We start from the raw sequence: 13,524 nt of genomic DNA, 5'->3' as shown, positions 1-13,524 counted from the left end.
AATTATGTGGTGTTTTATAGTAGTCTCTGGTTTGCTATCACTATCTGCAGATTCCAGCGCATTTGCAGTTGTAGTAGGATCTTCATCTGAATCATCAAAATGTAATCCATCCTCACTGTCAGACAGACATTCTTCGCAAGTCATCACTTTTGTTGTCCATTTTCAAAATACAACGAAGACTCCGTTACAACACTTGAACTAGCAGAAAAAACTAGAAGAAAGCAGAATGAAGAAAACACTAATTTATCATCACTCGAGTTGTGGTGGGAACATTACTATGCACATATGCAAACAAAATTTATTCGTGTAGTACTTACATATTTATTAGTAACAATCTGAACTAAACAGTATACTCATCAAAGCTTATAGAAGCACTATATTTTTTTATGTTTGAGTGTTCTTGCCTGCAACTACCAATTATCACCATTAAGAGAGAGCAATGCGAAGACTGACAGTGCTACACAGAGCAACACATATTGTCACATCATCAGCTCATAGTGCATTCTGATGGTAGATCTTTTCAGTTACCCTCAGTTACAATACCATTACATAAGGCAGTTTCCATAGTTAAACATAAAGGACAACAATGTAAAGAGGTTTTCAGTGGTACTGAGTCCCAGTCATACAGTATTTTTTTGAAGGAATACACCATCGTTTGACTGAATATTTCCTGTGTGCAAACTAGATTTTGATTTTGATGCCATTGAGTACAGTGAGAAACATATTTTGCTGTTTACCGTGCAGGACAGCATTATTTCATGCCAATATACTCAATAATGTTCTTAGACCATTAACATCATTTTGCTGTGCACTGTGCAGGATGACATATTACTGTACAGGCACATATCTGGGAAAATCAGCCCAAAGCAGGTAAACACAAGTCTTGTGCTGAATAGTGTATATATCCATCCTGCACAATACACAGCAAAATCATGTTAATGGTCTAAGAACATTGTATTCGATAATGGTGTGAAATAATATGTCACCCAGCACAGAACACAGCAAAATATGTTAATGATCTAAGATCATTGTACTCAATGATGGCATGAAAGCCAAAATCTAGATTGTACACAGGAAATATAAGGAAATATACAGTCGGATGGCTGTGTATTCCTTAAAGAAAGAAAGAAAGAAATACAAAGAAAGTTGGAACTGTGCTTTGCACATCTGCAAAGCTGCACAGTGAGTGTTTAAAATTATTGAATGACTTAAACAAGGAACTAAAAGAATCCTTTGATGGTCTACAGGTGCTACAAATTCACACCTGTAATTAGCACAATCACACATATTTGTGACACTTTCAAAACAGGTACATCCGAAATTAACTGGGAAATTGTGTCATTTTGGAGAGTGCTTTATTATTTATTTCATGACATACCTGCATGGAGGTTACAATACACTGAGATAACTGGATCTTCATCCTTTCCTGTGTTATTTATGGAACAAGATAGGTTGAAAATGCCGATGCAGCTGAAACAGCTGTGGAAATTTTCGAATACATTTGAACTTACATTACTGATATGAAGTAGTCTTAAACCGTTCCTCAGTCATATAGTGTCAGAATTGTTTCTGAAGTTGTAAATGGCAAATTGATAGCTCCGAAACTGGCATTCTTCAGTTCAAAGCACGTTTGTTGAAACTATTTTTACTCAGTTCTCAGAACAATATCTCGATGGCTCTATTTCTGTATGGTGAATGACGTAATCTTGTGAACATTTTGATGTTGTGGGTTGTGAAACTAGACGTCTTAAAAAGCAAAAACTCATCTTTAATGAAAATCGACTTGAAGGCTGTAAAGAATCTTATTATGGCAAGACAGTTCAATCTGGATTTTGCTACAAGAAGTGCACAAAAAAATTAAGAATGTGTGTGAAAAGAAATATTGTTGCTAAAGGAAAATGTGAACGTGCAGTTTTGGCGTACTAGAGGAGTTGCGAGAAAGGCCACCCCCTCAAATACAACTTAAAACCTATGTCATTTCGTGCTTGAATCCAGAAGTCACATTAAACCATGAAGTAGCTCAAAGAATATGGACAGCATATCTTGAAATTTTGGTGTAAAATGGAAGAATGTTGGGTTCAAACTTGTGTTTGTGGAGATTTGGAGAGAAAAAAAAGAAATGTTACAAAACAATGAAAATTATCTTGATAAATCCTGGATTCATATAATCAAATTATTTTCAAAGCGAGGCACAAATTTCCAACATTTTGTACAAATTATGGTAATGCTGTCAAATGAAAATGCTTCTGTTGAACAAGGCTTTTCTGTAAAATATGAAATTATAGTTGAAAATGAAACAGAGAGGGAAAAAAGCCTCATTGCTTGAAAGTACATGTGTGACACAGTCCAGGACGCTAATAGAGTTGACAATTTCGACATCGACAAAAGTCTTATATACTGTTTTCACAGTGCACATTCTTTCTACAAAGTTGGTATGAATAATAATGAGAAGAAAAGTGAAAGAGAGAAAGACAAACGATTGTTGAATAAATGAAAGAAACAAAAAGAACAAATATCTTGAGTGAAGCCCCAAACACTTCAGCAGAGATAGAAGATTCAAAGAAATTATTTATTCACTTTTATTATGATAAGTTTATAGAGGTTGTTCCCTTTAATCAGAATGTAATTATGTACGTATATTTGTAAAAACAGGATTTTTGATTTGTTGTTTGATATTTTCTACTGCCTGCAAGTCAAGACACAATATTTTATAAATATTTTAATTCATATCTGTGATTTATACAACTAAAGAAATATGTTATAATTAATTATGGATATTCTAATAATTAACAGTACATAATTTTGAAAACAAAGGATGTTTTACTGTCAAATTTAATAAAATAGTAACCTGGAAAAAAATTTGACTGGAAAATTCTGGAGTGAATTTGAAACTGACTAATCACTGAATACCCTGTACTGAAGATGTTACACTAAAGCTTGCATGTTTGCAGCAGGTACCACAAGTTTGATATTAATTAGGTTTGCTTGATCACACTGTTAGAAACTGCAGGTATCAGTTTCTCTAATTCCTTATTTGCTGCTACCAGATCTTGAAGTTTTAATATTCATCATTAAAACAGCATCAAATATAACTCCATTATTTTTCAAACTGGGTGAGATCTAGAGATCAGAAATGGAGTGAGTATGAGGTTAATGTTGAGGGTCGCATACATTAGAAATCAAGGTACTGTTGGTGTCACTGCTATACCAGCTTCCTTCCTTCCCACTATAATTCCACAAGTACGATGAGTATGAGAATGGCGGCACTGTGGTCACTTCCTACTCATTGACTTGTTCTGTTACTGAAGCTTTAAGATTATAAGGGCAGTCATGACTTATCATAGGAGTTGAGTGTACAATTTCATTTTTGCTAAGCAGCATTTTCATTGTGAAAGGACCAGTTTGTAGGACAGATGACCTTTAACAAATCTGTTTCTTGTGAGACTGTGGAGGGAGTAAGACAAAAACTAAGTGATGCAGTGAATACAATTGCAAATGTTCTCCAGTAGGGGAAGAGTGATGTCTGAATAAGATCAGTGCTATAGTCCATGCTGCAGACAACATTTTTGTGCAGTACATTCAAAGTGGTTGTATTCTTGCATATTCCACCTTCACCATAAGAAAATAGTATTCTGTCAAACAAAAACTGAACACAGAGTAACATTACTGTTTTGTCCCTGTGACCAAACAGTGGGCCATTTGTGTATTATTTTGGTCATGGCAACTTGTGTTTATGAGCTAACAGTGAGTTATGTAGCTTATTAACTTCTGTTACTTTTTTGAAAAGTGCAGTAAATTTATTATAATAATTAATCACCATTTAGAAAACACACCTAATCCCCATGTCCTGTTTTCTTGTACTGTTGTCATGTACTTGGTAATGTGTCAGAGGTGTGTGCCTATGTCAGTGTACTTGTCAGATATTCTCTGAATAAAGTTTCAACATTAAATTAAATTTACAGTAGTGTTTAAAATGTGTGTGTAAACAGAACAGTATTCACTATTACCAGTCAGTCACTATATTGGTATATAATGATAATCATGCCCAGTGGTTGTGTATGGAGCAGCAGTGTAACGAGTCATCAGTTATACCTGTGGGCTTGTGTACGCTCTCTCCTTTCTACACTGATATAGCCCACTTTTATCCAACATCAGACTGAAATGCAGAGTTTTCAGTTAAATGGGCACTAGAGGAGACTAACGAATTGAGTCATTGAAAGCATGGAGGCAGCAAGTTTGGAGACGGCATTGTAGGACCCACTGGTGAGATTAAAGCATGTAAACAGATCTCATTTCTGATGTCCAGTGAGAGCATCCCACACAAACACAAGGAATGCTGTCTCTGCTCCTGTGACACACTGTTCCAGTCCCTTTGAATGACACTTTTATGCCTGACTATTCGATGATCTCTGAAGAGCTGATGCATCCACTAGGTTATGTTGTCTAGGCTTGCTATATGCTCATAAAAAGCTCTTCAGAAAATTTAGCGTGTTGCTGACAAATGTAATTAACCCCAAATCTGGCACATGAAAGGTAAATTTACTATGTGTAAGTCTTTCTAAGTACAATTGTGTAAAAAATTGTACAGTTATAGTTGCACCAAAACTAAAATTTCGGAAGTAAGAATTGTAAGAATGGCATTTACAAAGTTAAATTAACTGATATTAATTACACTCCAGGATCTGAAAGCTGATAAGGAATATGAAATTTATTAAAGCACCTAATCAAGAATGTTACTCTGAATTGAGAATTGTTGACAGAGAGAAAAATGACACTACAGGTCTTAGAGTTGTTCATCGTGCAGCAGAAATAACTGTCACATTCTGAACAACATTGTAAATCAAACAAAACAGAGAACAGGGATCACTGTTTTATTAAAAAGAAACATAAACACTCTTCTTCAATGGTTTTAAAGGAGACATCAGTTGAATGATGACTATTTGTAACATAGCTGATGACATTAATGAAAGTTGTCTATGATTTTGTGTTTATCATAGGCAGAGTAGCAGCAAATTCTAATTGCATTTTTTCCTTTCATTATTTTGTTTTATAGAGTGATATATGTCGAGTTTAGTCTTTGATTGTGAGCGAGGCAGGAAACTGCACAGGACCAAGATAGTGACTAGGTATGTCAGTTGTTACTGCCACACAAAGACATGAAATGAGTGAGGAATATTTCTCTCATTGAGATTTATAGGCTATGATCTCATTTTGTTGAAGTTTGTCTTAAAGTTCATCTGATTTAGCCTGCAATGTTACTTGTGCCACAGGGTGTTGGGAATCATAGATTCAGTATCCTTGTGAAAATGCAGGGTATTTTAAAAAGGTTCATTCAATTTCACAAGAGTGATTATTCTACACGAATGAAGATAGAAACTTGATGTAAATTTCAACTTGCACATTCAACTACAAAGTTTTTATCATCCAATATTACAAGAGTATGTTTCTCACTAGCATGCACATACAGCCTTGGTGACCTTTTTACAATTATGCAATTATGTTTATGATAAAAGCTTTCATCAACCTTTCACAAAAGTTCAGTATGCATTACAAACATGCAGATCATAGTCAAACTTGTTACTAACTTTAAAAATCAACCAGAGACAGCAGTCGTGTGTGTGAGTTATGTGTGTGTGCAACTGCAACTCAGCATCTCAACTTTATGATGAGTAGCAGATATCCTTTTCATAATATTGTTACAATTATGAAAAGGATAGATTGCTACTCACCGTAAAGATGACATGTAGAGTTGCAGACATGAATGAGCAAACAAGCTGGCTGCACCAGGGAAATCCCAACTTGTAACCACAGCAGCTTATGGCTAGAGCTAAGATAAACATTTAGTTTCCATGTGTAAAGTAAAATTCACCTTAGGTTTCTATCTTCGTAAAGAAGACAGTCTTATTAAAATTGATGAATGTTTCTGAAACACTGGTATTTTCACAATAAAACTCTTGTACTTCACCACTTTGTGGTATTTATTGAAAATGACCACACTACAGAAATCTGAGTTGTAGGCCTAAATGTAAGTGCTCATATGATCATATGTATATTGTCATATGAGAAATGATAAATCTCTCTCTCTCTCTCTCTCTCTCTCTCTCTCTCTCTCTCTCTCTCTCTCTGCTTTACTACAGCTTCATACACATCCTCCTCCTCCTCCTCCTCCTCCTCCTCCTCCTCCTTTTACTACTACTACTACTACTACTACTACTACTACTACTATTTTGTCATAGATTATTATTGCCTATGATGCTGAGTCATATTGTGAACTCATATTCAGTAATAATTGTTGACAGTCGTAACGCCCAGGACCTGTCACCACATGATATAATATTTCTGAGCTTGCTGTGTGAAGCCCACTACATGATGCCAAGTGGAACACGTCCTTCTGAAGCAACTGAAAGTGATTCAAGTGAAGAGTTCTACAGCCCTGCTGGTAGTCCTCGTGATAGTCCACACCATACAAAAAAACAGCTTGCAACCTCTCTTACAGTTAGTGTGGATATGTTTGATGGCAGCTGTGAACAAGATGTCCTCAATACACAACTTGTCCTATTAACTGGTGGTTGTTCTGTGTACACTCCACATATTGTACACGTAACTTCAGTTGAGGATGGTGTATATCTGCTGTTTATAATTGAGGTAAGAAGTACAGAAAATACATTTAATGCACAAGAATTATGCTCTTTTGCCCTTATATCCAGTTGTTCATCTTTGGTTATAAGATAAATGTTAATATTCAGTGTTAAATTTCAGTTTCTGCAACTAATTTCTTAATTTTCATAACCTTTGTGATTTCGTTTGAAATAGATCTTCATAGTTTATGTATGACATTATTGTTCTTCGCATATGTAAAGTGCTCTGTTTTCCCATTGTTCAAGTGCCAAAGTACTAGTTATTCATCCAGTATCTGTGTACTTTAGATGTATAGTTTGATACACCAATGTGTGTTTTGGGTATTTTTGTTGCCATTTGTATGTGTTTTTTTAATTAAAATGGCCATAATGTGAGTGAGTGCTGCACTGAAAAGCTCCACTTCAGTAATAGACCTGGAAACACATAAAATAGTGGTTCTGACAGTTTACTGGGCCCCAACAACAAATGTTTTAAATTTCTGTAAGCAACTAGAGAGGGTAATGATGAGACTTGGTAGAAACAGTTGGGACATAATTGTATATGGAGATTTCAGTATGGATTTCAGCTTGAGTAGTCCTGCTCAAGGTCACTTAGTATTGCTGATGTCCACATTTAGTTTGATCCTCACAACATTATTCCCACAAAGAGTAGAAGGGCATATGTAACAGCAACTGACAATTAATGTCCAAAACATGTTTCAAGGTTTGTCTGACCCAGATGATCAGATGTCGGAAAGAGTGTGTCCTCATCAATTAACTAAAAAGGTAATCATACAATTTCGCATACTCATATATGCTGACAAAATTACACTCTTGATGGAGAATTTACAGAATGAACAATGGGAAGAAGTTTACCAAGTGAACACAGTAATGAGTAATTAAATTCTTTCCTAAAAATATTCCTACAACTTTTCGAATCCAATTTCCCTTTACAATGGGGCGTGAACAATACAGTGGAAATAGACAGAAATGGTCCTCTAAAATCAAAGTACCTTGTGCCAGGAAGAGAAGGCATTGCATAATGCAGAGAACTAGCTTTAATCAAAAACTAAAAGGACACTACAGATAAAACTGCATTTTGTTTTACAGTGGCAAAAATTGTGTTCTCTGGGAGAATCTCTGCTCTCGCAAACCGACACCTTCAAAATTCAAAATTATAATAATAAAGTAAAGGAAATTTGCAGCATTATGCATGAAATGAATATACACAGAATGGCAAATGATATTGACAGTAACAGTAAACCAAAGCATGTTAAATTTAAATCATTGGTTACTAAATCAGTGAATTCCCTCTAACTATAGTTGAAGACACACACATACATGCAGTGCATACTTCACCAGTAGACATCAGTTTCGCCAACTCATTGCTTAGAGAGCTCACAAAATTCACTAAAAGCTGTAACTATTCTGGCTGTAATGGTATTTCAACCCAAGTACTAAAATTTTGTGCTGACTTGGTAATGCCATTTTTGAACTGCCTTTGCAACCAAATAACACCCTCTCATACAACTCTATATAAGTTGTGTGCTAAACTCTGACCTCGATTATGTTACTAGTGGATAATTTTAGTCAAAATTGTTTGTTCTTTCCTGATTGGAATGTAACAATATTATGAGAAGGAAAGTTGCTACTCATCATATAGCGGAGATGCTTATTCGCAGATAGGCACAGCAAAAAGACTCTCACAATTATAGCTTTTTGCCATTAAGGCCTTTCGCACATGCTCGCGCGCGCGCGCGCGCGCGCGCACACACACACACACACTCACACACACACACACACACACACACACACACACACACACACACACACACGACTGCAGTCTCAGGCAACTGGAACCACATTGCGAGCAGCAGCACCAGAGCATGATGGGAGTGGCGATAGGAAGGGGTTGAGGTGGAGGCTGGGCCAGGGAGGGGAAAGTAGGAGTATGGTGGGGGTGGGGGAGTGACAGACAGCGTGCTGCTACAGGTTAGACTGAGGGCAGGGTAGAGGTGGGGAATGGTGGGGGAGGGGGGGGGGGGGTAGCAGAAAAGGGAAAAGGAGAGAAATAAAAAGACTGGGTATGTTGGTCGAATGATGGCTGTGTAGTGCTGGAATGGGAACAAGGAAGGGGCTGGATGGGTGAGGACAGTGACTAATGAAGGCTGAGGCCAGGAGGGTTACAGGAATGTAGGATGTACGAGGTGCTATCCAAAATTTTTGTTGTTGAAAACCTTACCTTTGGATTAATGGTCACTATTACCCTTGAAGAAGTTCCCATCTGCATGTACACACCGGTCTCATTGCTTCTTCCACTGGTCAAACATTTTCTAGAAATCCTGTTCTTTGAGGGTGTTTATCACCACCAGCAATGCTGGTTAAATACTCTCTAGAGTGTCAAACTGACGGCCTTTCAGCTTGAGTTTCAGTTGTGGGAATAGCACGAAGTCACAAGGTGCCAAATCTGACAAGTACGGTGGGTGGGGCACAACCGCCATGTTGTTCCTTGCTGAAAAGGTACTGGTGAGCAAGGTCATGTGACAGGGTGCGTTGTCATGATGCAGCAACCAGTTCCCTTGATGCCAATGTTCGGGCCGTCGTCTCTGCACGTTTTCACGGAGCTGTTGCAAAACGTCACAGTAGTATGCGGAATTCACTGTTTGGTTGGGTGGGATGAATTCTTTGTGCACAATTCCCTTGGTATCAAAGAAAATGATGATCATGCTCTTCACCTACCTCACTTTTTTGGGTCTCGGAGAGCCCGGACTCTTCCACTGGGACGATTGTTGCTTTGTCTCTGGGTCATAACTGTAAATCTAGTTGAATCATTGCAAGGGTGTCCGTAGCACTTTTCCTGAGATTTGCACAGAATTCTATACACACACGCTGCTCTGTTTGCGGATCCATCGTAAAATTGCCACATACCAAACTCAGGAAATCAACTGTGGACACGCAACACGTCCTCCCAGCTGAATGCCACTACACACACTGACTCATCAGATATGCAGCTCTCGCCACCTAGCAGTACAAAGATCTACTACTCCTACTTTCCAGATGGCAGCACCAGTCCCGAAAATTTTGGATTCCGCCTCATATTACATGGAAAGTTCCCACCTGCACAATTCAGAAAGGCTGGTGTTGGTGGAAAGGATCCATATGACACAGGCTCTGAAGCAGTCATTGAAATGAAGGATATCATGTTTGGCAGCGTGTTCATCAACAGGGTGATCCACTTGTTTCTTGGCCACAGTTTGTTGGTGATCATTCACCTGGACAGACAGCTTGTTGGTTGTCATGCCTACATAGAATTTAGCACAGTGGTTGTAGCTTAGCTTGTAGACCACATGACTGGTTTCACAGGTAGCCCTGCCTTTGATGGGATAGGAGACGTTAGTGACTGGACTGGAGGATGTATGGGACAGGTCTTGCATCTTGGTCTATTACTGCGGTATGACCCATGAGGTAAGGGGTTGGCAGCAGGGATTGTGTAAGGATGGATGAGTATATTGTCTAGGTTCAGTGGATGACGGAATACCACTGTGCTTCACAGCCTGTGCCGTATGAATCCTTCCCACCAACACCAGCTTTTCTAAATTGCGCAGGTGGGAACTTTCCCTGCAATACATCCTACATTCCCGTAACCATTCTGGCCCAACCTTCATTATTCACTGTCCTCACCCATCCAGCTCCTTTCCTGCTCTCATTCCAGCACTACACAGCCGTCATTCCATCACCACACCCAGTCTTTTTATTTCTCTCCTTGTGGAGTCTGTACAACCCCAAATCCAGGGTTTTAACTGCCTGCCACCCTGGTTACTGGAGAGGCCCAGAGTGATTTTAGGTTTGGTGCGGTACAAGAGAGAGATTGCACTCCTGCCACCATTTTTAATGCAAGATTTTCTGCCATTTTATCTGAGCACCACGATTATGTAGCTGTTTTTACAGATGGTTTGAGATGGGGATTCCGTTGGTTGCTCTGTTGTTTTTCCAGATCGTGTCCTCAACGCCTGACTGCCTCAGGTGTTTACTATTTTTGATGCAGAAATGTCTGCAAGCTTACGGGCGCTGAAGCAGATGAGACATTCTTCCCGTCCTAAATTTCATGTCTGTTCCGACTCCTTCACTCATTGTGATGTTTGTATCCAGCATATCAAATAGTCCAGACCATCCAAGATGCCCTCTTCCAACTACGACGACTGGGGCAGGTAGTGGCTTTCTACTGGGTTCCAGGGCACGTCAGCATTGCTGGGAACGAAAGGGAAGATCTCGCAGCCAAGGCGGCGTGTCTTGATCCGCAAGTATTTCAGTGTGCCATCCCCCTGCACGCACTCACCTTGCTGTTGAGCTCATTAGTCATGCGTCGGTGGGAAGATGAGTGGCTGGAAATGACTGACAGTAAGCTCCATTTAGTCAAGCCCACAACACGTGTGGTGTACTTCCTTCCGACCCCATAGGTGGGATGAGGTTCTCCTTACTCGTCTTTGGGTAGGCCATAGTCCTATGATGTGTGGCTTCCTGCTCCAGCGAGAGGACCCTCTAATGTGTGGTGCTTGTGGCGGCCAGATCACTGTGCACCACGTTTTATTGGATTGCGGATTTTCTGACCAGCGGGCCACAGCTGACTTGCTGGCGGATCTGCCATCTCTTTTAGGAAATATTCCCACGAATGTGGTTGAAGTTTTAAAGTTCTGTGACCTGTCCAATGTTTTTATCAAGATTTTAGGGAGAGGGTCTTAATTTGTTCACAGGGTGACATGCTCGCCCACGTTTTATGTAAGTGGCCAGCCAGTGACAATTTCCTGTGGCATTCTTGACACTCAGTTTTCGCTTTCTTTACGTTTTACTTTCTTTTACAGCATTTTCATTCTTTCTTTGTGTGTATGCTTAGATTTTGCCACGTCTGTCCATATTCGTTTCTTTTAATGTGTGTCAGGGCGCTGATGACCTCAACGTTGAGTGCCCGTAAGCCCCAACTCACACACTATTTCTCTCCTTTCCCACCTCTCCCATGCCCCCAGGGTAACCTGCAGCACTTCCCTGTCAATCACCCCCACCATACTATCCCTCTCTTTTCCCGGTCCAGCCTCCTCCTTACCCCAACCCAGTCGCCACTCCCATCATGCACTGGTGCTGCTGCTCTCAGTGTGGTTTCAGCTGCCTGAGACGGCTGTTGTGTGTGTGTGTGTGTGTGCGGGGGGGGGGGGGGGGGGGGAGGGTGCATGCGTGGGTGCGTGTGTGACGTGCGCATTAGACCTTAACGGCCAAAAGCTATAATTGTGAGAGTCTTTTTTTGTTGTGCCTAACTGCGACTCAGCATCTCCACTATATGGTGAGAAGCAACTTTCCTTCTCGTAATGTTATTTGTTCTTCCCTGAAATATACCTTAATCAGCGTACAAAAAATGAATTGTAAACCGTATCAGTTACCTCAAACAAAAATACAGTTGAGTCAGTGAGGTAAAATTATGGTCATCAACAAATAGGAGATACATTTTAGTAAGCAAGGAAATAAATACAAAATTTCAAAAGTGTTTAATTCTCTCTCCATTATCTGTTCCACAAAAAAGGCTATTGGATCACCTTTTCACTGTATTGTTGATTAGACACTTTACCGTGAGAGAGTAACTAACCAGTGAATCACTCGCTCACATTAAAAGCTACAAAATTAAACTATATGGTTCTGGGCAAAGCAATATTTAAAGTAACCAAGGAAAATAATCTACAGTCCTATTTACTTTCACAGATGTCTCATAAACAAAAGTACACACAAATGGACATGCAGTTGCTACACATTAGCAAACAGTGAAATTCTAAACAAAAGTTAATAATTTAATTTGAGTGTTGAACAATATTGTGTTTAGGTCAATGGCTAGCTTCTCATGAAATTCAGATTCTGTTGCAAAATTTGGCAAAAGTTAAAACTGTAACCTGTTTGTAACTAGACCCAATTGCTAAATGGTTTTTCCAGATAATACAAATATCTCACAGCCTTTGTTAAGAAATATGATAGTTTTTAATTATAATGCCAAGATAAGTCTTAGGATTCGTTCCAGCAACCTATCATGTGTAACAAGACTTTGTAACAGTCTTTATGCAGATGTAAATTCAACTTTCCAATTTATTGAGAAAAGAATGCAAAATAAATACTGGCCCATCCAATTTACAATACTAAAGAAAACAGTCTGCTGCCTGGAGGCGGCAAATTCAAAGTGCAGCATTGGTGCCATCAAATATGTGGTTTTAACCTCAACATATACATGGCTCACACATAGCTTTTTTTCTAATTAATAAATGCCGTGGAGCACTATTTAAATATTCCACATCTGTGCCAGTGGAGCCAAAATCCATGTGGTTCTCTTAATTCCTTGTAGGTGTATAGATTTTAGCCTCATATGCAAGCCTATTGACTGGTGCTGTATCCTCAGTTAGTGCATTCTCCAAATCCCTTTCATCTTTTCCATTGATCTACTTTTGCTTCATTTATATGGTGGGTCTGTCCTCCAGCTTTTCTTCTTTTGTCATTACAATTCTAACTATCGATCATATACATGGACCTGTAAACTATACAGTTGTTTTACAGCTAAAAAACATGTATAAAAATTTTTCATACACAGTTTAGAAGTCATAAATAAACATTAATAATGGCAATGTGTACACAAAATATAGGTAAAACATTACTTATAAACAACTGAAAACTACAAATGACCTAAAATGTTGGCATTAGAACCAATCAATGAGTCCGAAGTCTATCTCCTGAAAGACTGTGGTATGTGATGGTAATCCCCGTTTACAGAAATTGAGATAAGCCCGTGACCTCTAATTATAGACCCATCTTTCTTCTTTTCTTTTTCATATGTTTTCAAAATCATTTGAGAATGGAGCATACAACAGAATATTGAATCACC

At 38.8% G+C, this 13,524-nt stretch overlaps 1 protein-coding gene across 1 annotated transcript in view; it reads left to right on the top strand.

The window, feature by feature from the left end:
- Positions 1-13,524, top strand: part of LOC126469706 (Hermansky-Pudlak syndrome 1 protein homolog) — a 152,234-nt gene that overhangs the window by 36,505 nt on the left and 102,205 nt on the right. Inside the window, exon 5 of the mRNA XM_050096892.1 lies at positions 6,300-6,645. Within this exon, the coding sequence (XP_049952849.1) occupies positions 6,300-6,645 (346 nt within the window). The remainder of the gene's footprint in view (positions 1-6,299; positions 6,646-13,524) is intronic.

The sequence above is a fragment of the Schistocerca serialis genome, chromosome 1, assembly GCF_023864345.2.
Source record: "Schistocerca serialis cubense isolate TAMUIC-IGC-003099 chromosome 1, iqSchSeri2.2, whole genome shotgun sequence".
NCBI lineage: Eukaryota > Metazoa > Arthropoda > Insecta > Orthoptera > Acrididae > Schistocerca > Schistocerca serialis.
The sequence above is the reverse complement of the archived record's forward strand: the minus strand, read 5'-3'. Positions and strand labels throughout refer to the sequence as shown.